This window comes from Quercus robur, chromosome 5, assembly GCF_932294415.1.
Source record: "Quercus robur chromosome 5, dhQueRobu3.1, whole genome shotgun sequence".
NCBI classification, from domain to species: Eukaryota; Viridiplantae; Streptophyta; class Magnoliopsida; order Fagales; family Fagaceae; genus Quercus; species Quercus robur.
Window position 1 is genome coordinate 17,676,067 of NC_065538.1, and position 26,628 is coordinate 17,702,694.

General features: G+C 32.3%; 1 protein-coding gene and 1 long non-coding RNA gene across 46 annotated transcripts in view; both read right to left on the reverse strand.

Moving 5' to 3' along the window:
• Nucleotides 1-6,776: 6,776 nt before the first annotated feature.
• On the reverse strand, nucleotides 6,777-10,169 carry LOC126725321 (uncharacterized). The gene is made up of 4 exons (XR_007655429.1): nucleotides 9,823-10,169; nucleotides 9,149-9,215; nucleotides 8,145-8,218; nucleotides 6,777-6,927 (listed from the first exon to the last, which is right to left on the reverse strand). It is a non-coding gene; the product is annotated as an uncharacterized LOC126725321 (long non-coding RNA).
• Nucleotides 10,170-12,574: 2,405 nt separating this feature from the next.
• The window catches only part of LOC126725316 (putative disease resistance protein At3g14460), a 56,231-nt gene continuing 42,177 nt past the window's right edge, over nucleotides 12,575-26,628 (reverse strand). For 9 of the 45 annotated variants that reach the window (XR_007655421.1, XR_007655416.1, XR_007655423.1 and 6 more), the window contains 4 exons: nucleotides 14,581-14,649; nucleotides 14,365-14,472; nucleotides 13,901-14,195; nucleotides 12,575-13,134 (listed from right to left, as the gene is read on the reverse strand). Coding sequence is in view for 2 of the 45 variants with exons in the window: in XM_050429961.1 (XP_050285918.1) it covers nucleotides 14,415-14,472; nucleotides 14,581-14,649 (127 nt within the window). In the remaining 43 variants the exon portion in view is untranslated. Of the gene's footprint in view, nucleotides 13,135-13,900; nucleotides 14,196-14,364; nucleotides 14,473-14,549; nucleotides 14,650-14,780; nucleotides 14,880-15,083; nucleotides 15,714-17,094; nucleotides 17,164-17,245; nucleotides 17,303-18,867; nucleotides 18,979-19,069; nucleotides 19,168-19,436; nucleotides 19,497-19,597; nucleotides 19,755-26,628 lie in introns of those variants that run through there. The other 36 variants (XM_050429956.1, XM_050429952.1, XM_050429951.1 and 33 more) reach the window with 21 other exon arrangements.

A 26,628-nucleotide genomic window follows, 5' to 3' on the forward strand; every position in this document is an offset into this window, starting at 1 on the left:
TCGGCAAATCATACTCTCTAATATGCTTTCCATGTTGCAAGAGTAATGCCTCTAAATCATTGAGAAGTTTATTTGTACGATGTGTCTCTGTTGTAACAGATGTTGATGGGTAATCTTCTACCATATATGGATAGAACTCATTCCACAATTGTTTTACTCCAATTGGTAAACAAAATACCAATATTGTTGCAAACAATCTTCTTAAAGCTGACGGCATTCGAATGTCTGTTGCCTCAAGTAGACATTGTCGTATGCTGTTATCATTCTCTAGTAAACCCCTCTGTTCAACTGCTTGTTTAAAAGTTGGATAGGTTATCCCATTCTCAGTCAATAAATCATCAAATCCTGTTGGCCCCTTGACATGATTAAGAAGAACACGCAAATTGAACTTCTCTCCATCAAATGGTGAAACAGTATATATCCTGCTCACTAATTTTTTATGAGATCTTCTTTTTGTCCATGTTTTGTTTTTATAATCCCAACAATAATGCTTAGGGAACTCTCTATATAGATAATTTCGTGCATCATGATCAATCGTATTCATATAAAAAAATTCAGTGAGCATTGTCTTTTTACTTCGCTCCAAAACATTCGCAATTGGTTCATGTGGTCTAAAATGTACCTGTTGTCTATTTGGAAGATGAATTTGCAAACGAAAAACGGTAGGGTACATTCGATACATAGGGAAAAAAAATATCTTCCAACATGCCTCTGGAGCACATACCCATCTTGCATCAATGTATTGTTGGACCTCATCATAATTTGGGCCTGGTCTAACTTCCATAGAGACACGATCTGGGCCTTTATACACATATTTGTATAAGTACTTTACACTCTTGATACTGCAACATATTTCAACATTAATATGACAATTATATTTTAGCAGTAACCAAGAATTATATGGAACAACCCAAGTGTTGTCTACCATAATCCTGCAATGATCATTCAATGGCACGGGATTATTAGTATCATATCGTTTGTAAACAGGATATGAGTCATTGCCTTGGTAGGTTTCTAGCGAGAAAGGTTTTGGGTATCCTTTTTTACATCGCCCATTTTTCATACATGGTGATCTTGGATTTTGTACTCCGCAAGGACCATGTATTATATGTTTCAGTACAGTTTTATGTAACTAAGGTTGTTCCTCCTTACACGGTATTTCTGCTTTAACAACTCGATCGTAATCCTTTGAATTATGCAATTTATCATCTTCATCAAGAATTATAAGCATGTGTGCATGTGGTAAACCCCTTTTTTGGAACTCAAAGACTTGCACATATACAATAACTCTTCCGAGAACCCCCTTAACCACAATATCATCTTTCAATTCTTCAAATTTCGATTTGAAAACTCTTGCAAGCAAGTCTGGACGATCTTGTGCGATTTGTGCGGGTAAAAGCTCATTTTGGATTTCTTCCCATCCTGGATTACACATCATTGTGATGAATAAATCTGGTTTCCCAAACTTTTGAACCAATGACATTGCATCTTGAAATCGTTGGATCATATTGCGTGGGCTTCCCACAAATGATAAAGGTAGAATGGTTCTATGTCCAACATTTCCTAAATATAAGGTGAAAAAGTTGGGTCATTAATAAATATTCCTACCAATTTTCCATTAATAAGATAATGTAAATTTCAAATGTAAAATTACCATTACCAGTATCACTCTCTCCTTCATGGAAAGCATCTTGTAGGCCTTGGTACAGATCCGCCCTAATAGAATCTTGATTGTGCTCAAACCACCTAAGCTTGTGTGTTTCAATTTTTACATAATTATCAACAACATACTGTTGTGAAAGGCGTCCTCCATACCAAATCATTGATAGAGCATCATCGCAAATCTTGGACATTAGTAAAAATAGATATAGGTTCAGTTATTTTATAGTGTAAGCGGCATTTTAAAGTTAAAAAAATTGAAAATAATAAATCTGTTACCTGAAAGATGAATGCATAATAATCACGACATGACACTTTATTTCTATTAGTGTCGCGTGTATTGATATCCCATCCATATGTTCCAAATGGGAAAAGTATTGGGTACTGCAATGGATCATAATATCCTGCTGTATCTTGAACATTGATCAAATTACCACCAAATGTTTGAACCAAAATTTCTCTACCACTTAAATGACCAGCTTCTTCTCCTCCTACAATAATAGTTGCCACTTGGGAAGCACTGGGAAGGCAATATTGAGGTTGGTTTAAAGGTTGTTCTTTAATCAGAAGTTTACATTGATGTAAATTTGGACTTCGAGATAGTTGACGAAATTTCTCCACAAATAGGTTATGCATGTCTAAGATCCTTTGAATAAGTTGCACAATATCTTCATGAGCTTCTACAAGTTGAGACATTCTGTGTTGTATTTCAAGACCAGTGTCGTAGATATATAATTGTAGATGCCGTACACTTAGAGGTGTATGTGATAAAAGACTACCAATTCTATGATAGATGGCACCTTGGGCCCAAAATGTATATATTCCTCGACTATTCAAGGCCATGGTTTCATCCACGTGCACTCCCATTGAGGTAAATGCAAACATGTTGTTGTAAAACCGTATATATTGCCTGAAATGTTTGCCTCGTGGTGTTTGCTCACAAATGAGCTCCCTAAATTCAGGACAAATTGGTATGTTGGGTAAGGATATTTTTCCATCCTTGCAACACATTGAGGATGTCTCTCGATGGAACAAACGGGCATTACAAAAGCAACATGTCTTTGGTTGTGGTAGTTGGTACCTAATGGTCTGTATACCTTCTTTATAATCCTTTGCACAATTGTATCTGCCTCGCATACAATTTATTACATGTGCAGTACCATCAAACGTGTTGTTAACACCTAATTTTTATTTTGAGGAAAAAATTAGTGATAAAGAGTGTTATGATAGTTGTGAAAGAAAATATTAAAATTGTACGAAATATTATGTTGTGGAATAAGCAAAATATTAATAATTTTTCAAATATGCAGCTTATTAACAAATAATAAAATTGATAATGATAAACATGTAAATTGAAATTAAAATGGTGAGATTAAGTAACAAACCTTGTTCTCTGTAGCCATCCCCGTGATTTTGACAATTTATATTTTCAACTGCTTCTGTTCTTTCTACACCTGCAATGTAATTATAGAAAATGCTCAATTGATGTTATTATATATAAAAAATAATGATGAAATGTTTATAGAAGGATATAAACATGAAATTGAGGATAAAAATGGTAACATTGAGTAACGAACCTTGTTCTCTATAGGCATCCCCTTGGTTTTGCTCAACTATATTTTCAACTCCTTCAATTCTTTCTGTAACTGCAATGTATTTATATAAAATGCTCAATTGGTGTAATTATATATAAAAAAAATATGGTTAAAGCTTTATCAATATATTATATAAGACTTACCAGTAGTAACATTAGAATTTATATGACTTGATCCAGCCTCAAAGTCATTCGCCATTATAGTTGGATAGGTTGGAGGGAGACCTAAATTTAATATTATAAACATTGACTTAGTATCTTTGTATACATTGACATACAATTAACATGCCAGAGATTACGGATTTTATCAAAATAATAAGATTCCAATCAATGAAGAATGTTTAAACAGCTTAAACTATAATCTCACCACTGACTTCTTGCATAGCCCTATGCTCAACTGGCATATTGCGTGCCAAGTTACGGATATGGGTAAGCCGACGACTTCGTCCATCCTCGTGATTAGGTGGTATTAGTGATGGGTTTGTTGATGTTGAATTAGAATGTACAACATCTTCTTCATTTAAATTTGTTGGGCCTCCCACTAAAATGTGATCACCACCTAAAGTTTGTTGCCTTTGTCTTGAGTAATTAGCACGACGTCTTGCCAATCGAATATTTCTGCTTTCATTGTCTTCTCGTTGTCTTCTCAAGCGAGCATAATATCTCCATTGTTCTCGACGACGTTCTATGTCATCGGTATTCACCGCCGATGTATTTTGCAAACTCATTTCTACATAAAATTAAATTAAATTTATGGTGGTCGTTGCGCATACATACACAATAATCAATAGATTTTTCCTTGTCACAAATAGGGTGTTTTAAGACCTCATTAAAGTGAACTAATTTTGAACAAATTAATCAGATGTAAGAATTGTAATAATATGTGTGATTGTAATAAATTTTTAGTAAAATAGGAGAAATAAGTTACACTTCTTAAAATTATTAAATTATTATTTTAGGTTATGATTTGTTAGATCAATATGATGAAAATACAATTCAGAAAATGTTTAATTTATTTCAAAAAATCATTTATTTATAGTTAAAATTAGATTAAATTTTTCGTACTCATTTCACACACTTTAAAAAAAAAAAAAAATCATGCCATTTTGGTTAATTTGGATGAGAAAATAATGTGTCTGTTTGTAACTTTATGTGTCTGTGTGTAAGTGTAAGAGAGAGAAGAAGTGGCTTAGTGAGTTTAGAAGTTGAGAGTTGTGGAGGTGATGATTTAAAGGATTTGAATGTACATTTAATTTCTTACTTTACCGGATATAAATATAATATCAAACAAATATACAAAGAGGCGTTGAAGTCTGAAAAGAAAAATATTGTTGTTTTACGTTAAAACTTTTTTAATCTCTTCTTTACTAAAGTTCCCTTAATTATCCGTAAAAAAAATACCCTTAATTACGTGGGACGTACTGATAGATGGCTAACGTGTAAGAGTTAATTTAGAACATTTATTATAATTTTGGATTATTACATTTTCCAATCACAAAAAAAAAAAAAAAAAAAAAAAAAAGTGTAGGGGTGTGATGAAAAATTATTTCACTACACATAATACTCATCAATGGCCTACATGTTCAATATTGCTTGATCATGCACTCCATTATTTAAATAGTACCTTTTCCATGTACTATTTAAAAAAAATCGCACTTTAAATTTAGACCAAAACATTAAACTAAGTATATTCTCCTCTCTTAACTTAATCTTTAATTTACTTTTTGAAGTAAATAATACGTTATTTGGTAATGAAAAATATAATCATTTTTACTGTTTTCTCTTTTTCGAAAATTCAAAGTATTTACATCTTGTACTTTTTTTTTTTTTTAATATATATATATATATATATACATCTATCCATGAACTATTTTAAAAATCCTACTTTTTAGCATCTCACGTTTTCCTTTTTTTTTTTTTTTTTTTTTTTTAATCTCTTCCATATTTTGGAAAAAAAAGACTCCTACAATAAAACTACTACTATAATTTCTCCTTCCATATCCTTATATTTAGGCACTAACATAATTGATTTTGAAAGAAAATAAAATGCTAAATTTTAGGGAAAAAAATTTTAAATCTAGTATTCCATTCTTGTAAAGTCTCTCACGTTCTCTCTCTCTATCTATGTACTATTTTAAAAATTTCCACTTTCTATCCCACGTTAAACATCTGAAGTTTTCCCCTTTTTTTTTTTTTTTAATACCTTTTTGGTGTTGTTGTTGTTGTTTTTTTTTTTTTTTTTTTTTTTTTTTTTTTTTCAAATTTTATATATGACAGTTATCATTTTTTGTCATGTACTATTGCTCAAAATTGCACTTTAAATTTAGACCAAAGCATTAAACTAAGTATATACTCCTCTCTTAATTTAATCTTTAATTTACTTTTTGAAATAAATAATACGTTTTTTTTAATGAAAAATGAAATCGTTTTTATTGTTTTCTCATTTTCGAAAATTCAAAGTATTTACATCTTGTACTTTGTCTTTTTTTTTTAATATATATATACACACATCTATCCATTTACTATTTTAAAAATCCTACTTTTTAGCATCTCACGTTTTCCTATTTTATTTTTTTAATCTCTTCCATATTTTGGAAAAAAAAGACTCCTACAATAAAACTACTACTATAATTTCTCCTTCCATATCCTTATATTTAGGCACTAACATAATTGATTTTGAAAGAAAAAAAAATGCTAAATTTTAAGGAAAAAAATTTTAAATCTAATATTCCATTCTTGTAAAGTCTCTCACGTTCTCTCTCTCTCTATCTATGTACTATTTAAAAAATTTCCACTTTCTATCCCACGTTAAACATCTCAAGTTTTCCTTCTTTTTATTTTTTTATTTTTTTTTTTACGTTTTTGGTGTTGTTGATGTTGTTGTTGTTGTTGTTGTTTTTTTTTTTTTTTTTTTTTTTTTTTTTTTTTTTTTTAATTTTATGTATGACAGTTATCATTTTTTGTCTTTTCCTAAAATGTAGTTTTTTTAATCCTAAAATTTAGTTTACTACACATCCATAACATAAGTAAATAAAACTTAAATTGGAAATTTTATGTGAAGAGATACATGTTAATTGTATACAAAATAAATCTCACGTTTTCCTCTTTTTTTTTTTAATATCGTCCATATTTTGGAAAAGAAAGACTCCTACAATAAAACTACTACTATAATTTCTCCATCCATATCCTTATATTTAGGCACTAACATATCTGATTTTGAAAAAAAATAAAATGCTAAATTTTAGGGAAAAAAAATTAAAAGTCTAATATTTCATTCTTGTAAAGTCTCTCATGTTCTTGGTGTTGTTGATGTGGGTTTTTTTTTTTTTTTTTTTTTTTCAAATTTTATGTATGACAGTTATCATTTTTTGTCTATTCGTAAAATGTAGTATTTTTAATCCTAAAATTTAGTCATTTACTACACATCCATAACATAAGTAAATAAAAGCTTAATTTGAAAATTTTATGGCAAGAGATACATGTTAATTGTATACAAAAGAAATATAGTTTCCATTACAAAAGAAATTTTTTTACAACAGTTTCTTAGATAACAACCACTTTATGTGAGGTTTAATACATATAATAATTCTTGTAAAGTCTCTCACCCGAACTTATCTAATATTCCATTCCAATGACTCCTCAATGCAATCCAAAAAGTTTGTGCGTACGTGAACCTGAGAGAGATAAAAGAATTAGGGTTAAACCAAGTATTTAAAAAAAAAAAAAACTTTAATTAACAAACCAACGTTTGAATGTATATGTTGTTAAAGATAATAGCTTAAGTTTGTTAGAGTTTGTGTTTGAAATTTTTGAATTCAAATAGAAATAGAAAATTCTTCTCCAAAAAAAAAAAAAAAAGAAATAGAATAAAGCAAACATTTGAATAAAATAGTAGTTATCCGAAAATGTTGGTAGTGATAGCATATAAGGATAAAAGAGATTGTGATAGAGAACACGGTGAGATTTTACTGGAAATTTGAATTTCGAAAATTTGCAGTTATTTAGGAAACGTTTAGTGGTTGTAGCCTTGCATTGTGTAGATAAAAAAATAATAGTCATAAATTATGTGGATAAAAAAATTATGGAATAAAAAAATAATAGTAATGAAATTGATAATTTCTCAACAATCAAAGCAACGCAAATAAGATTCTAGGTCGAATACTAATAAAAGGACAAAATTTATATACAATTACTTAAATTACTTAATTACATTTAATTAAATAATCACATTAACCAATAAATTACATAGTTGATTTTTTTTTTAATCATTGAAACGATAGAAATCACACCATTGAATATAATTTTTTTTTTTTTTAGATTTTATTTTTAGTACTGAATTGCTGAAAATAAATAATTAATTATAACAATTAAAAAGCGAAACCTAAAGTTTAGACTTTAGACTTTTAAATTGACGATTTTTTCTTTTTTGTTGAACCCACTTGATGAACAAATGCATGTGGGCCCATAAAATTGAGATGGATAACCCTTTTTTTTTTTTTTTTTTTTTGTGATGTAGACAACTTTAATTGGATAATTTAGATATACAAAAAAGTTACACAAATGAAAAAAAAAAAAAAAATTCATTCTAAATAAAAAAATTTAGTAGCTGTTTAGTAGTGATAGACGTGTAGATGATTGTGGTTAACCTTTTGATAAAGTTGGATGTATTTAGTGCAAATGCAGTTAGAAATAGATAATTGTGGTTAACCTTTTGATAAAATTAAAAACCTTTTCTAAGAAAGAATAAAATAAAAAACCTAATAAGAGAGTGATGGACGTTGTTGACCTTATTTTTTTTAAAAAAAAACTCACTATCTATTCATGAGGTGATCATGGTTATAATTTTTAAAATGTAAACAAAGACTATTAAAAGAGGTAAAGGAAGCCATACTGTTTAACTGTTGGAGAATGATTTTGAATACTTCTTTTGTAGCATAAGACAGCCCTATATTTGGATCACAATACCTACAACATGAAATGACAATTCATTAAGAAGTACAATGGTGGAGTATATGAAGGAACCATTAATTTCAAAATTACATTTTAAAATAAAGAAGAAGGGGAAAAAAAAAAAAGAGTTAATGTGATACATATAAGAAAAAAAAAAGTAGGACTTAAAGAAAGTCAATCATAAACAAAAGAAAAGAAAAGAAAAGAAAACAAAGAGGAACTTGCAAAAGATAGAACCTGAAAATTTGTTGAAGCCTCTGACAGTAAATATCTTTAATATCTTTAATATGAAGAAAAAGAGAAGAGGATGTAGAGCTAAACTAAATGTCTTTAATTTGAAGAAGAATGAGAGAGAGAAAGTGAGATAGAAACTGCAAAGCGTACGTGAGTTTGTGGTTTTAAAGTGTAGGAGTTTTAATTTACATATCTATCCTCGGTAGTTGAAAACTTGTAAGTGGGTATGATGAGGGTATCTTAGGCATGAAAAATGTGGAATCCAAACAGGAAAAGCCCCTTAAATAGTAGTATAGATACTGTCCTTTGGCGCCTTTTATTCATATAGTATGCTAACACTCGGCTTTATCAACATCCAGACTAAGCAATTTCATCAACAGATTCTCCATCAATCAAACAATATTACAAACACAAGAAATTAATTAAATTAACTTTATGCCAAGCTCTGGATGTTGTTTTTATGGCATGAAGATCATCTTTATGCCAAGCTCTTCCACCTTTTAAATTAACTTCACTCCCATGGTCTAGTAAGATGGGCGATATAATCAAAGCATTAAGGTTTGATCATTTTGGTTCTGAGGCGAGAGTAGAAAAATCCAGCAAAAGAGACGGCTAAAGCCACTCCAAACTTCAATAAAAGAGGTTTTATATCCCACACAAACACAGAGAGAGTTGTAGCTAAATTCACCATCATCATTCAACAACCCCTACCTGTAGCTAAATTCATGAATCCCCACACAAACACAGATCACAGGTCCTCTTCTTCATCATCATCCATCTAAATGCTCAAAACAAAACCATATGACCTATGTCAGATTAGTCCACATACCCAAATCAAGAAAATCCATGTGACCCATATTACTAAACCATTAATGAATACGAAATATCAAATTTAGTAAAATACCTTACTAGTTTATGTTAAATTCAAGGACCAAAATTAGAAAGATTCCTTAAAACCAATCACAAGTTAGACCCAAAAAGGATAAAAACAAAAAATAAAATTTACACAGAACTAATTTCAGTTCATGCTAATCACAGATAAATAAAAAGATTATGCATACCCAGCAACAACAACATCTCTACCATCCATTTCCAATCAACACCAAAATAATCCGATAAAAACAATTAAAAACAGGTTAGACCCAAATAGGATAAGAAAGAAATATATACATCAAATTTAAGAACTAATTTTAGCTTATGCTAATAATAGATTGAAGAAATAGATTATACATACGAAGAAACAATAACATATATAAAACCCATTTCAAACTAGCAAAACTTAATCCAATAAAAACAAAAAATAAGGAAGACCCTTTTCAGTTTATGCTGATTCTAGATAGATAGAGAGAGAGAGAGAGAGAGAGAGAGAGGGAGAGAGGGTTTACCAAAAAGAGACCGTTACAAAAGGCATTGAACCAGGGTGGAACAACAGAACAGTAACGTTTTGATGTTGTCTTTGGTTTCTGTTTCTATTGAGAGTTTGTTTGTTTATTTAGGCCTGTTTCATAGGTTTGATTGAAAAAGACAGTTGGGTGTGAACACAAATCTTGGGTCGTTGTTATGATAGTATTAACAAACACTGGCCACAGACTCTTGTCTTACATGTCATGATTAATATGATGTACAGAATGTAGGTGTGCTAGAGAGAGATATATAATATATAAATATTGGTACATAGAAATTGTGGGAATTTGGTTATAGACAGATAGAGAAGATTTTGATTCCAAGTTGAGAAGCAAAGAAAGATATAGAGGTTAAGCCAAAAAAAAAAAAAATGAACTAGATAATTTGGTGGGTTAATCTTAGATGGCCTTTGTACCTAAAAACTAATGGCTGACCAATTTAATCGCTATTTATTTTTTTTATTTTTAAAAAAAATTTCCTTCCATTTATCACTGGAGAAAGGATAGGATAAAGAAATTTAGGAAGTTAAACAAGAAACATTTGTTTTATCATATAAATGAAAACAGAAAATTAAATTTGGTTTTTCATTCTTTTTTTTTCTTTTTTTTTTAATATCCAATAAAATTATCAGATGGAGTTTAAAATTTTTGCTCATCTAAAAAAGAAAAAAAAAATTGTAGTTGATCTGTTAGCAAAATTGGCATTCTGTACTTGTTTTAATGGTCCCTAAATTAGTGGGGCTAGCAAAATTGGCATTCTATACTTATTTTAATGGTCCCTAAATTAGTGGAGCTCTTCTAGGCCATAGGCACGACAACCCACCGCAAAGTCAAAGATCTTCATAGTTTCTACCTTGTTTTTGTTTTAGTGTTTTTCCCTTGAGGAAAAATAAAATAAAAAAACATTATTGAATTGCAAATTGTATGGAAAAATAGATTGATCCAATGACAGTAGCAAAAGTGCAAATTCAAAACTTTGTATTGTTTTTTTGAATAATATCGAGAGGCATGGACTCATTTCCTTTTCTATTTCTCTAAGTTAGAACAAAACAAATTGGAGTGGGGTAGGGAGGGGGATGGAATATACTGATTCGTGGATTGGTTTATAAATAAACCAAGTTCTTTGTTTATAACTTGAGTGTGACTTAAGAAAAAAAATAAAAATAAAAAAGTAATAACACTCCCCTTCTTTGAGCCTTAAGGTTTGAAGAAATTAACACTCTTTCCTTTTATTTATGTTAATAACAAAATATTTCAAATTTCTTTAAGAATCTCTTTATAAATTTAGAATAAAAGTACAAAATTTATCAAGTACCAAAACATTTGCGATGACAAATCTCTTCATAACTCATTGAGAAAAAAAAAAGGATTGCAACTACAAATCTCTCTATAACTCGTTGAGGAAAAAAAAAAGGAAAAAAAAATTTTATTACTTAATATTTTAAATTACACTTTAATTTAAAATTTAAAAATAAGGGTTTTTAATTTTGAAATTGAGGATAATTTTGGAAACCTACCCTTAAGCACCACATTAGTACACAATTTTTTAATATTAATTTAATAAAATTTGGTCAAACAAATGTAAAAGGAAAAATGTTTTTTCTTTCAAGTTTGAAGTGAAGTGTCATTTTTCCAAACTTAAAAAAAAGGAGAATGTAATTACCCCTAAAAAAAAAGCGTGCATATTTGTTAATTTATTAAAGACATTAAGCTCAAGTTTAAGTTAATGTTCAACTATTAAATAATTCAAATTCAAACATAATAGTATATTTATGAACAAGTTACTGAATATCAAAATATGAAACTCAATCTAAGTTATATAATATTATATGTTTGTATGCGTGTATAATAGAATTTAAAATTTTAGACTTTGGCTAATGCCATTACCTTCACATCTATTAAATTATGCCATAAAAGTCATAACATTAACATAGTCCTTTTAAACTAAAAAATAAAAAATCATAAAATAGTCCAGTAAAGTAATCAACATGGTCCAGCAAGCTTACGGTTTGTGGGATAAAAAAAATGAATAGGACTATAATATAATATCGCGTTGACCTTTTAACAATATAATGTGTTTGTGGCTTTTTTCTCAAAAAAAAGGTTGTGGGCTTGTGGCTTTATCATGACCATAATTGCTAACTGCCTAATAAGTGAACAAATAGATGGTATAGAGCCTAACACGCTCAAAAGTTAGCCTTCATAAATCTTTATGTACAAATCTGGAATTGCATGGATTCTCAAAAAAAATCTGGAATTGCATTTGTAGGAACTTAAATGAAGTAATAGAGACATTCTTATTATGAAAGTAGGTTCGATGCAAGACTTTTTTGTGTTAGCAAGATAGATATCAAATGTAACTGTTATGCTCACTAATGCTAGCAAGTCACCCCACCTTGAATATACAGCATTATTCAATGACTTTTTAAGGAAAAATGACTTATTATTGTAGAAGAAAATGTCACACAGATTTATTACTTTGAGAAGATAGTTACAGACAAAGTATATAGCAATCTCACTTCTATAATCTCAAGTATAAGGCACCTAAAACATGCATTGTAGTTGATGGCACCTAAAACATGCATTGTAGTTGATGGCATCTAAAACATACATTGTAGCTGATAGCATCTAAGGTTTGTGATGTTCCAGTTTTACTTGGAATTGATCGCCCACCAAATACCAAAGCTAATTTCATTTGATCTCCTACTTGATTTCCAATCATAGCACTAGGGGCTGAACATCAAATAGTTCACCGCAGTAAAACCACAACCATATTGGACACCATCAACAATCCAGATGAAAGCAAGTTTACAAAAAAATTTCAATGAGTAGCATCACATGCATGTCAAAGGAGGATGATGGAAAAAAAAAATGCATACTCCCGAAAGCTTCATTGCTATACACAAGTCACAGCACAAAAAAGGTTCAAAAATCTGGAATTACATGTAAATGTTGGATGCAAATTCTAGGCTCAAATTGAAAACTGAGTTCACTGGTCATAAATTTCTTGGTGTGCTGTGTGCCACTGCTTCACAATATTGTTTCTTGAACTCCATGACATGCTACATTGATGCGCCTATGATATGTTAATGGAGTTTCATCAACCAACTCTGTTGTGTCTACGAATAAAGCATAGAGATTTTCCATTTTGCCCTTTGGAGCTCTGTCATTTGACTGTGTAGAGCTTTATCAATCAACTGTACTTGTACCAGAATGTAAGAAATGGCTTTCTGAGGTACATCGTTGCTTATTAATTCCCACCAATTTAAAATGTGCTTCACCAAATGTTCAAGACTGCACAGCCAAAGATGTAAGAAGGGGAAAAAATTGTTAAAAATACTCATAAGCAAAGCCCATAAACAAAATCTCCAAACTGAAGGGGTATTTAGACAACTCCATGGAAACCTTAGCTTTAATACCAAGATCATTTTATTAATCCACAATAATGGTAAATCCTCTTAATCACCCTTTGATTTGTAGGTTATGATATTGGTGGATTAACTGACTATAAAATCATTCTTGTGAAAGTGTGAACCAGAAGTGAATTTTGATGAAATTCTCCACTCCAAATTTTATGGAAGTGTAAAGAATATGAGAATAATTCCAACGTTTAAGCACTTGTAAACTCCATTGAACAATCAATCAGGTGCTTTCACAAATGTTTTTAAAACCATATTGAACATCATGATAAATTTTCCCGACATTGGATGTAAGACCATCACTGCTATGAAAATTTTAGTGGATTTGACACCAAAAGAAAATCACGAGTATTTGGTGTAAGTATACAAAACGTGCAAGATTCAGAAAATTATGCCACTACCAATGGCAGAAAAGGAAGAGTGTTAATCTGGCTGGAGTTGAGCATAATCATTGGAAAATACGATATCAACTAGTCCTCTTAATCCCCTACTTACATTGAGCAATGTGTTGGGGATAATATTGAGCAATGTGTTGGTTATAATAAGAAAAATGGAAATTATAATTACAGATTTTATTGTTTAAGTTCTTAGATAATATGAAAAAGGCAAGATGATAAAGAAGAATAAGAATAAATAGTTACCTATATGTTGAATGAGATACACAATACCACAGCCTGTACTTTATGGCCTTCAATTTCACGTATATGCAAATAAGTGGCTAATTGTAAAATTTGCGGACACTTGGACCGTAAGAGCGAATTCAAAATTTTAAATTTAGTGTATTGTAAAAGGATTACAAAAATGACATTGATCAATGAAAAAAGCTTTCAATATATCCCTCACTACCTTGAATTCTCTAGCCACAAATACTCAGGATAACATTGCTTGCAAATTTATATGACAAAATGCCCCATCGAGTCCCTTTCTCAAAATATGCTGAATTCAAGGGAACAAAAATCAAATTATCAAGGTAAGCCTATCGAATAAGAGAAATCAGAGTATGTTAAGGCTACAAAGCACAATACTGGAAGCGAATCTTTTGGACCATCAATACAAACAGACATGAACTAGGAACTTCTAGTTATGAGATAACGGTAGAGGTCACCACCGCAGCGTGCAAATCCTTCTCAATGCTTACAACTTCAAACATGGGCATCAATACAGCATGTTAGGCCTCATCCATGTGAGTGTCAGAACCAAAAGACTTTGTAACCTGAATCAGGATTAATAACCAGCTTGAGACAATTTTGAGATTAAATTAGATGCATCAGGAGATAAGATCAGACTCACAATGCACAGGTTAAACAAAGCATATGATTACCAGAGTTCCACTATCAATGTTTTATGGGGGTCCAGCCACAATATCTTTGAATGCACGCCTTCTAGTTTCCTACAGAGTAGGATACTCTTTTATGCAAGTTACACATTTGTAAATTATCATTTTCACAGCAACTTATTAACGTTCCATTGCATAGCCCATGCCTCTCAAAATAAGGAATCATAAAATGAATCCAATTTTACCTTTGCAACAAGAAAACCAATATTCGCGCCAACCCGAATTTCATTACCACGTAGATCAAGAGTCCCTCTTCAAGTTCCATTTACTCCAAGCAAGTGCAACTGGTTGGAATACATAGATCAATAACCACAGAACATATGAACTGGAGTTGCCAAGTTAATGATAACTATGAAAATGAAATTATAAAGTTATCTGTGGCAAACAATATATATTTAGTATATTCCCTGGGCTTGAATGGTTAAATTACTTTGGAGGTGTCACTAAGCCATGTGATGTCCAGATTATGGTGCTATAAAAATTTTAACTTTTTGCATGATGTTTCCCTCTTGCACAAGATTTTCTTCCATGAGGAACATTGTTTCAAGTTCACCTTGCGTAATAAATAAGACAAAATGAATTATAAATAAAAGAAAAATAATAACATCTAGTGATTCTCTCTCGTTGTTCCTTAGCTCTTTGTTTCTTTGTAATCAGTTTTTCCTTTATGTTTCTGCTTTTCTTTCCTTTTTTGTAATCTTTCTTTTGCTTTGTGCTACTTTGCATAAAGCAGTTTTTTTAATAAACATCTTTCTTACTTACCAAAAAAAAAAAAAAAAAATCATTTTTAAAGATTGCCACATAAATTATTTTGTATTTATAATTGTGCATTCTAAGCCTTTGAATTGTTCTTGTTTTTGTAGTTGCCATTGTAGTACTGACTGTGCATTCAAGTGCAAATTCTAAAATGATAGCCACCAAAATGGTGTCTAAGAAACTATGTATTGTTTTGGTCTCTTTATCTTTCCTCACTGCCCCCTTTCTTCTTTAAATTTTATAAAACAAAATATTGATGTCCAATTGGCTTTTCAACTAGTCTTAATTTTATGCTTAGAAACTAAACAATCTTCCAACTCATTATAATTTATTGAGAAAGGAATCAATATAGGATCACAGACCAATTTCTTCTTTATTGAGAAAGGAATCAACGAGGTTACGCCGAACCTATTTCTTCTTTAGCTTACCAGATTCCGCTACTTGATCATAACATCAACTAATATGAAATTGGTTCCTTCTTAACTGCTTCCCAAATACCAAATGGTCTTTTCACAAATATGGGTATGGTGAGAAAAGGTTTTGGTAATGTACCTCTCAAGAATTTGACAATGGAGAGGAAGAGAGTAGAGGAATTTGAAGAATTTCTATGTGAAGATTGTGGATGAATCAATCTTGTTTTCCTCTAGAGTTTCTCTCTCAAAATTCTCTTTGGAAGCTCTCTTAATATCGTGGGTATAAGGGTATATATATATAGTAGGGTGAGAAGGAATGTGAAAAGTCAATTTTTTCCAAACAGGGTGGTCTAGCAACTTGACCTCGCGACTGGGCTGAGTCGCGAGTTCAAGCAGCGAGCTAACGGCCTAGCCAGCCTGGGACTTTTGTCCTGTAGTGCAACAGCTGGCATGACTCTTCAGCTCCTCTGCATGCTTCACATGTGTGCCAACTTTGGCAGCTTGCTAGTTGCGAGCCACCCGCAAGTCACTACATCCTTGCACAATCTTGAGCATTTCTTTACACTCTCTCACTCACTACCCTTATATGATTCCCACATAAATACAGGGTTACTAATTGCTAAAATACAAGCAAATTTGGCACGGAATAAAGGTAACAAGATGGTTGATAAAATTCAACCCTACAACTTCCACTAATGTTGGTTTCATAAAAGTAGTATCCAAACATTACCTCCCATGCCCTCACTCTTCCAGTTGGGATGTTGTTCCAAGATGTTTCTAATATCTTCTTCCACCTGGTGGTTGCTTCCCATGCTTGCCACAGAACACATTAGCCTTGAGACAAGAAACAAGCATATGACATTGATTAAAAAGCCAATATATATATATATATATATATTTGTATTTATATATTTAATGTAATAGCCAAGAGCATTCAAAAATATGGATAAGAGATTACATAAAGATTTTGCTGGCCGATTACCTTGGTTGCTTTTTATGTGTCACCAAATAGACTTGCCTCTACAGAACTCCAGCATTTGAAGTCAGGATTGTTTTTGCTGCATCTTTGAAATGATAACGGAGCTTTGTAGTCAGAAATTTACTCACAATGTTTGAGGCCCAAGGGAACACAACATTTTACATGATGTCTAGCCAGAATGAGGGCAAAGTATTCATTGACCCTTAATAGGTTGGAAAGTTCCTTAATATGGATCAAAAAGAAAATGCAGCAACATCATGGAAAGAGAAGAATAAAAAGTTAACGGTAGGAAAATTAGAATTGAGGTACCCATATCAAAGGCAAGAGTTATATGGTTTCAATAGCTATATCTTTTGCTCATTTTGATGACAAATTTGGATTTTTTTTTTCTTTTACTTGGTCCAATCTTCTCTTGTCCACCTTTTATTAAGCCATTCCAGGATTAGGAAATTATGGATGGTAACAAAAGGTAGGAAATTTTTTTATAAAAAAATTAGCATTTACCAGTCTCTTTTGCATGGGATGTTTTATCCAAACACATCACAGTTCCCAACTCACCCTGCTTAATGAACAAGAAGTAAGAATGAGAGAGTTAATGGATAAGAATTTTTTTTCTTTTTTTTTTTGGGGGGGGCGGCGGGGGGGGGGGGGGGGGGGTCACTAAAGGGGCATTCTAGTTTCACTTCTAGGATTATAGATAACAAAGTTACGTCGAGCAATATTTTTGGCCTAAATACCATTTTCATTACCCTTTCTCAACTATACAATTTTTATAACAAAAAAATTAGAAGGGCTAGTTGCTTCTTTACGACTAAAATTCTTCTCCTGCTAGAAACTGTAAAATGTTCCAACTCATAATTGCTTAAAAGGAATGGACATAAGAACACATCCTATTTTTCAAGAAATTTGTTGGAAAGCGTAAGCGAAAACAAAGAACATAAAAAAAAGAATTCATTTCACGTGTACCTATTTCTTAACTAGAAACAATCATACAATGTAGTTATATGGCTTTCTGCTAAGAAAATCAATTAACTAACTCATGCAAGAAATAAAGGAAAATTTATGGAGCATGTTTGACTATTTTGATTGTTTGAAAATCTGGAAGTACCTTAAATAAATGTGTGATCAAACAAGAGAGCTATGGCACCAAAAAAGAGGTGCAAAAAGAAAGATGGAAAAGAAATCACACTTTGCCTCAACCAGAAATGGAGAGAGAGGGAGTAGTTACAAAGTACATTTATCTTCTACATTTTGTAATCATCTGTATCATGAAGGAAATAAACGAAAACTAATGAGGCAACTCTAGGAGTGAAAGACATGATGAGATTGAGGCAGTAAAGACCAAAGAAGTCATAAGAATCTAGTAGAAAACACTATTCATTCAAGGATATAGGATTACTAAGAAAACAAGACACCACTGATGGCTACTTTATCTAGCTAACAAAGCCAAGGCATTGATAATATCTTCTTCTCTACTCCAGGCAATCAATTTCATTCTCCAATTCATCCATGCCAGGAAATACTTCAGACTTTAAGACAAGAAACTAACAAACGGCATTCATTTGAAACTTGATTAATAGCAAGCACCCAACCCTACAAAAAGGAAAACTGGATAATTCCAAGTGCTCAAAATTAAAGATAGAAGACTACCTGAGATGCAGCGATCAGTTAACTGGTTTACTCTTAATGGATCAACACCCCTTTTTCTTTCTTTGTAAGAAACAGAAAAGGTTGCAATCTTGATATTTGCTAATGTTTTGATCTTATCTGTAGCAGAATGAAACAAAAACCACATAAAATAGAATTAAAACAACAATAACAAGAGCAGTTTCATAAGATGAGAATCCCCCTGTATTATCTCCATTAACATACAATCTGATCAATTTCCATTTTATTTAATTCCCCAATAATACTAGAATTTTTTTTGCAAATAGTTGGTCCTCATATGGGAAAATTTATCTACTATACTAAAGAAACAAAATGCAAACCTTCAAAGTAAGGCTGATAAGAGGAAGAAATCAGACAATGCTAAGGCTACAATGAAGCATTTGGAAAAGGCCAATCTTTTAGATCATTATCACTTTGTAACATTCAAAAACTAGGAACTTCTAGTAAAAAGATGTGTACAAAAGCTACCTGTAGCACACGACACCATTCTCTATGTGTACAACTTCAAACATGGGCTTAATGAGTCTCGTTTACGGTATGTAAACAACAAAGACCTTTTTCAGTGGCCTGAATTATGAGTGGCAACCAGATTTTGATTATATGAGATTTAAACATATGATTTCATTAGGAGATAAGGTAAATGTGATCTAAAACCCACCACAAATTATTCAAAGCATCCCAGACTTCCAATTTGTTTTTATCAATGGTTTTAGGAAGTCCATCCATAACAACTTTGATAGCACACCTTCTAGTTTCCTGCAAAGAAGAGTGCTCTTTTACGCAAGTTTCAAATTTTTACTTATCATTTTGCAGAAGCTTCTTAGTATTACTTTATATATATATATATATATATATATATATAGTTACAACTTGGATGTCTCCATTGGAAACACCATGAGATGTTTAGCTAAAAGGCTCTTAATATTACACAACCCAGTCCTAACAAAATCAGGGATCTTAAAATGATCCAATTTTACCTCCACAGCACAACAAACTAATATTTGTGTTGAATCAAATTGCAATACCTCATATTAATATCACAGAAGTTCTTTCCAGGTCCCATCTACTCCAAGAAAGTACAACTGCTAAGATGCAAGAGTTAACAATTACTTAACATATAAATTGGAGCTGTTTCCCAAGGCAAAGACAACTATGTAAATTCAAATCTTAAAGTTTAATGTCAAACATTTTGCAACATGCTCTGCTCCTGAATTCTGCAGACAGCTTTGGAGATGCAACTGTCCCCTCGCGATGTCCCAATCATGGTGCCAAAATCTTTTGCATGACCATTCCCTCTTGTGCAAGATGTGCTTTCCCAAATTACACATAGTTTGGAGTTCACCCTACACAATAAAACAAGATGACAGAATGATAGAATGAAACACAAAGCATGAGCTGAGACAATTTTGTCAAGCTTTGCAACTGAGATTATTATGTGGTACCAAACGTGAACTCTAGTGAAACTTCTAGAATTACTACCCCTTAAAAATGAAAATAAAAGATAAAAACTAAAAAGCATATCTAGCAATGGATTTTTTTTTTTATTTATTATTATTAGTCATATCTAAGCAATGGATTTTGGACACATATCCTTTCTTATTGTACTTTTCCTCACAAAATTTGTAATCAGAAAAAATGATGGCCAACTGTCTTTTTACAAAACTAAATTCTCTGCTTTGAAACTACTCAATCTTTAAAGTAAAGGAAAATTGATCAGGAGAAAGAATTGACATAAGATCACAACCCATTTGGAAAAAAAAAAAAAAAAAAAATGTAACATTTGGGGAAAATACAAACTCAGAAGGAAAAAAAAAAAGGAGGTGGGGGGGTATATGAAGCATGATTAAACAGTTCTTGATTTTATTAGAAAGTTGAAAGCCCCCATATATGAATGTGTGATAAAAGACATGATGACAAGTGAAAGAATTAAGGCAAGAAGTTATAATTTGCCTCAGCCAAAAGCAGAGAGAGAGAGAGAGAGAGAGAAAGAGAGAGAGAGAGAGAGAGTACATCAATTTGTAGTGTTTCTGTAATTACCTATATCATGAAGGAAATAAACCATAACCATAGAGGAAACTTGTTGAGTGAGGATAAAAGGGCAATATGCAATTAATGGTTCTTCTAGTTCTACTCATGGACAAGAACATGTTCAGTCTATTACTACCCTTAGGTCTGGTAAGCAAGTTGATAATCAAGTGAAAATGCCTGAAGTGGAGGATGATGAAAATATTGTGTTAAAGGAAAAAGGAATTCATAGTTCACATGATGATCATAGAGAAAAGAAGGGCAACCCACCCTCCATTCCAATTCAGGATCTTAGTTCTCCTCGTGATAAGAGGTTTGTTCCTAAAGCTCCATTTCCTTAAAGTTTAATCAGTCCTTACAAAAGTGCACAATTTGGAGATATTTTAGAGGTTTTTAAGCAAGTGCAAATAAACATTCCATTTCTTAATGCAATTCAGCAAGTTCCTGCTTATGCCAAGTTTCTAAAAGATCTTATGACAATGAAGAGAAAGACAAATGTCCCTAAAAAGGCATTTTTGACCGAGCAAGTCAGTTCAATCATTCAGAATAAATATCCAGTGAAATGTAAGGACCCAGGTTTCATGCAAGATTGGGGATCATCTCATTGAGCGAGCTTTGCTAGATTTGGCGGCAAGTGTGAACTTATTGCCATATTCAGTATACTTATAGCTAGGTTTGGGGGAGTTAAAACCAACAATCATGACACTTCAATTAGCTGATAGGTCTGTGAAAATCCCTAGAGGTATTGTTGAGGATGTGCTGATTAAGGTGGATGCATTCTATTTTCCTGTTGATTTTGTTGTGTTAGACACTGAGCCTGCTCTAAATGCCAGTACACAAATCCATGTCATTTTGGGTTGCCCTTTCTTAGCCACATCCAATGCTTTGATCAATTGTCAGAGTGGTGTGATGAAGATTTCTTTTGGGAATATGACTGTTGAGCTTAATATTTTTGACATAAGTAAGCAAGTACTAGACAATGAGGATATATGAGAGGTTAACATGATTGGGAGCCTAGTTCATGACACTTTCCTACAATCAAGTTGTGAGGATCCCCTAAAGGCTTGCTTAACCCTTTTTTATTGCAATTTGGATATTGAAAAATCAATTGAAGAGGCCAATGCATTGTTAGATTCTGTTCCTCCCTTAAGTACTAATAGATGGCAACCAAAAGTGATCCCTCTTCCACTTTCTTCATCCCCATTCCCATCTATTGTAGAACCACCAAAGTTGGATGACTTTTGTGAACACCAATTGATAAGTATACTTCAAGAGCATAAGGAAGCTATAGGTTGGAAAATTGCTGATATTAAGGGTATTAGTGCTTCTGTGGTTATGCAAAGAATTCACTTGGAAGACACTGCAAAAGCTTCTTAACATGTTTTTGACCCAGGTAAGTTACAATATCGTTGGACTAGTCCATTCATAATATGAATTATTTATCTCCATGGTGTTGTTAGGGTTTGGATGGTCCTGTTTATCAGGATTGATCTCCAGTTGTGTTAAATCTTTTTGCAAAAAAAAAAAAAAAAAAAAAACTTGTTTATTTTCTGATTTTAGATTAATCTTTGTGTTTATTTTTTTGTTTCATTTTATTTTCTTTTGTTCTAGCTGATATTTGACAGAAATTAAAATTTATAACAATCAGCTTGATCAAGGTACGTCTCCTCCTTCTCCTTACCGTACTTGTTTCTACTTGATTTTCTCATGTTGCATATTCATATTTTGCTCTCTTTTCATTCAAGACATATATTTGAGAGTATCATTTTTAACATTGAGGACAATGTTTCGCTTAGGTTTGGGGGGGATTTATATAGATTTCTATCTTTTTGTTTTGTTTTGTTTTGTTTTGTTGTATTAAAATATATATATATATATATATATATATTCTTTTGCCTAGCTTGAGGTTTATGTTTTGAGTTTGTTATACTACTCTTGCTTAAAGAATTTCATTGCTTTCATGCTCCATTCATTGCACATGCACGTAGCCACTCAGACATAACTTGTTGTTGAAGGATAAAAATGATTAGAAAATCTTGATGATAACAATGTGGAGACTATAACCCCTGTGAGTTTTGAGCCAATCATTATTTTTGGAGGGTTATTTTTTCTAGTCTTAAAGTTCATTTGTAAGTGCGTAACATGTTTTCCTTGTTGTAGTCTCATTATTCTTTCTTTTGGCCAAGAAAAAAATAATTTAATTTTATGCCACACTTGAATCTTTTGAAGTCATTGATGTTGAATGAACTATACTAGTCTTTGAGAGATGAGATTAGGCCATTTTTGTCTACTTTGAGCCATATATGTGTTTTTCTTTTTTGATACATTATCGCTAGTCACCCCATTGAGCCTTTTAATTAGCCTTTCTTTCTTAAAGCCCTTATCCATAGTGTTTCAAGATTGAATTTGATCAGTTTGTTTCAATGTGGTGGTTTGTACAAGAATTCAAAGAAGAAAGAAAAGAGAATTCAAAGAAAGAAAAAAAAATTCAAAGAAAAAAAGAAAAAGAATTGAAAAAAAGAAGAAGAAGAAGAAGAAGGAAAGTGTCAAAAAGAAGAAAATAAAAAGGGTTCTCATCAAATTTTGAGAAGTGAAATGTAAGGAAGGAGTACTGCTTTGAAGAAGAAGAGTTAAAAAGAAAAAATTGTTGAATGGAAATTCCAAAAAGAGTTGACATTCCGACAAATCTTGAAAACACTTCTTATTATTTACCTTCACCCATTTTTATTTCATTCACTTTGCTTTTACCCTATATTACGTCCTAATAAAGTCCTTATTTGATCTTGAGATTGTGTAGTTTAGATATTGATATGATTGAGAAGAAAAAGGTGTGGTATGAATATTTTTGGCATCCTTTCATGAGACTACTTGTTCTTTCTTGATTAAGCGTTTTTCATATGATTTATATGTGAGGTGTTTGATTTTGCTTACGGTATTCCGCTCACATATATTGTTGAGAGTGCTACACCCCATTTCAAAGTGATTTCATTTGTTGAGTGATAACACTAGAAAGATTTGAGTTGAAGCATGCTTTCAAATAGAGATTCGAGTCAAGTTTATTCTAAAACTAAGAGTGTGTTTGGGTTGGCTACCACTTTTCACTCACATTGAGTTTTGATGGCATGAGAAATTTCTTTAGCATATGCAGTGTTTTTGAACTTGAACTAATCCTCTTTGCAAAAGGCAATTGAAAAAAAAAATGATTTTATTTGTTTTGTTTATTTATTTATTTATTTGTTTTTTTTTTAGTATTCATTCTCAGAATTTTGTGGGTATATTCCCTGCAAACCCTCACAAGACTATAACTCGTCCACTAGTGCAAGCTAGGGGTTTAAAGGCTTGTTGCATACGCTAAATGCAATCGAAAATTCCAGCAAAAGTGGATTAGTTAGGATTTCCTTTTTCTTTGTTTTTAATTTCTTTGTTTTGTTTTACTCTTTATCTGTTTTGCTCGAGGACTAGCAAAATGTAGGTTTGGGGATATTTGATGTGCATGAAATATATACCATAAAGTACTCACATATCTACATATTTAGCCTTACTTTTATGTTATTTTGTGACTGATTATATAATATCTTTGTGTTGTAGGTAACAAGGGCTTTACATGCAAAGTGGGGCTAGGCCAATTGATTCAAGCCAACTTACATCCAGCCAAGAATGAATTCAAGAAAAGACCAACCCAATTAAATTTAAGTCCAATTGGAGTAAGGAATCAAAGGAAATTTGCACCAAATCTAAGTCTAATTCGGATTAGGATTCCAGACTGCACATCAGTTAGTATTTTTGTCATAACATTCGGCTCAGATGTCCAATCGAGATGATTCAAGTTGGGCTGGAACGTTAACTTAAAGGGATACAACTTTGTAGTTTACCAAAATTCCAAATTCTGACATTAAATGGGTCAAAACCGTTGGTTAAGTGAAGCCTAAAAATCTGGGATTTTCTCCAAATGGAAATTCAACTTGTAAGAGGAGACCTTGGCCTATTTAAAGGCTCTTTAAGGCAAAATTCAGGAGGCTAAGGCTAGTGCTAGGGCTGGGGGCTGTACATAGAAAGTGCGGCTACTTCTTTGCTTTTCTTCCATGACAGTTAGTTTTATTTTATTTGTCTAGTTTAATGTTTAGTATTTTATTTTTGTGTTTTAGTTCAATTACTATGAGTAGCTAAATTTATAATTAGGGTTGAGGATGAAACCTTGTTAACGATTATTAGTAATATTTATGTGATTTGATTTTTCCCACAATAATTGTTCTTTAATGATTTAAATTGTTCTTGCTTCATATCAATTGACTAAGATGGGATTCTAGATATGAGTTCAATCATGTTTTTCTCATGATTTAGGATTTGTCTTAATTAATTGAATGCTTGGTTTATTAATTCTTGATTATAAAATTGGATATCGCTTGTGATTTGTCTGTCAATAGATACAATTTATGATTTGATTTTTAGAATTGGATATATCTTGTGATTTTTTTGGCTATGGATACAATTGATGATTTGATTCTATACTTAAGAAGCGACGAAGAACATGATTTTGATTTTTAAAATAAGGAATTTAATGATGATATTTTCCATGATAGCAAGATTGATTTCTAGATAATCATGCAGTGGTTGGGAAAAATTAATGATCATAAATATATATTGATATGATTTACAAGGCGGATTTCAAAACCTTAATTCCTTTCTCTTGATTGTTTACATCTTTTTATTGCTTTATATCTTTTGCTTAATTTAACTATTTGCTTAGTTTTATTATTTGTTTCGTATATTTAATTGCAGACAACCAATTTTTATTAAACTAGATTAGGATTAATTAGGTTAAGGTTTAATTAATTTTCCTACGTTCATACAAGTCTCTGTGGGTTCGATCTCGTTCTTGTCTAACTATACTTTGGTACGATTCGTACACTTGCGAGTACTCTAAAATTTCACAAGCATTTTTCAACCCAAAGGACATCACTTTGTAGTGATAGTTTTCAATTGGAGTGGCAAAAGCTGTCTTTTCCTGATCGTCCGGGGCTAGCGGTATTTGGTGGTATCCCTAGAAGGCATCTAGGAAGCTCATTCAAGGATGGCCCACGGTCGCATCTACCAATTGGTCTATCCGAGGCAGGGGGAAAGGATCCTTTGGACAAGCTTTATTCAGGTCTGTGAAATCTACACATACTCGCGACTTCCCACTTTTCTTTTTTACTACCACGGTGTTAGCTAGCCATTCAGGGTAGAAAACTTCCTTGATAGCCCCTGTCTGTTGAAGCTTCATAACTTCCTCTTTGACAGCCTCAGAATGATCTTTAGACGAGCACTGAGGAGGTTGTTTTTTGGGGGTGACAGATGGGTTGACATTCAAATGGTGGCAAATGAAGTTTAGGTCCACCCCCGGAGCTTTGTAAGCACTCCACACGAACACATCAACATTCCCTCTAAGGAAACCAATTAGCTCTTCCCTCTCTTGAGGAGGCAGTTGGGAACTGACTTGAAAGAACTTCTCTAGATCGTCGCCGATAATAACCTTTTCTAGGACTTCACACTTTGCTTCCTCGGTTGATCCATTATTGGGCGATGCCAGAGTTTTTGATTGCTATAAGCCCCTTTCAACAGAGGCCGACGACTCAGCTTCCGACCGATGTAAGATAGCAGCTACCATGCACTGCCTGGCCATGGACTGACTCCCCACAATTTCTTTAACCTAGCCATCCGACGGATATTTTACCTTTTGGTGTAGGGTAGAAAAGACGGCTCCTAAGGCATGAAGCTAAGGTTTGGCCACAATAGCTGTGTAGGGTGAATAGGTGTCTACCACAATGAAATCCACTTCCATCACTTTTGAACCGGTTTGTATGGGTAGTCTAATCTGACCCCTTGGGGTAACAGTCTTCCCCTCGAAGCTTACCAGAGGGGAATCATAGGCAGTTAGATCCTCGGGTTTTAAATTCAGCCTCTTGTACAGGTCGGGGTACATAATCTCGACAACACTGCCCTGGTCCACCAACACCCTCTTCACGTCATATCCTCCTATTCTAAGTGTGACCACCAAAGCATCATCATAGGGTTGAGTGGTTCCAATCTTATCCTAATCCAAGAAGCCTAGAACTGGTTGGATATCTATTCTGGCTCTTTTTGGTTTCGAATTGGAGTCCTCGGCAGGCAGCCAAGTCACAGACATAACTTTAGAAGGACAGGATCCGGTTC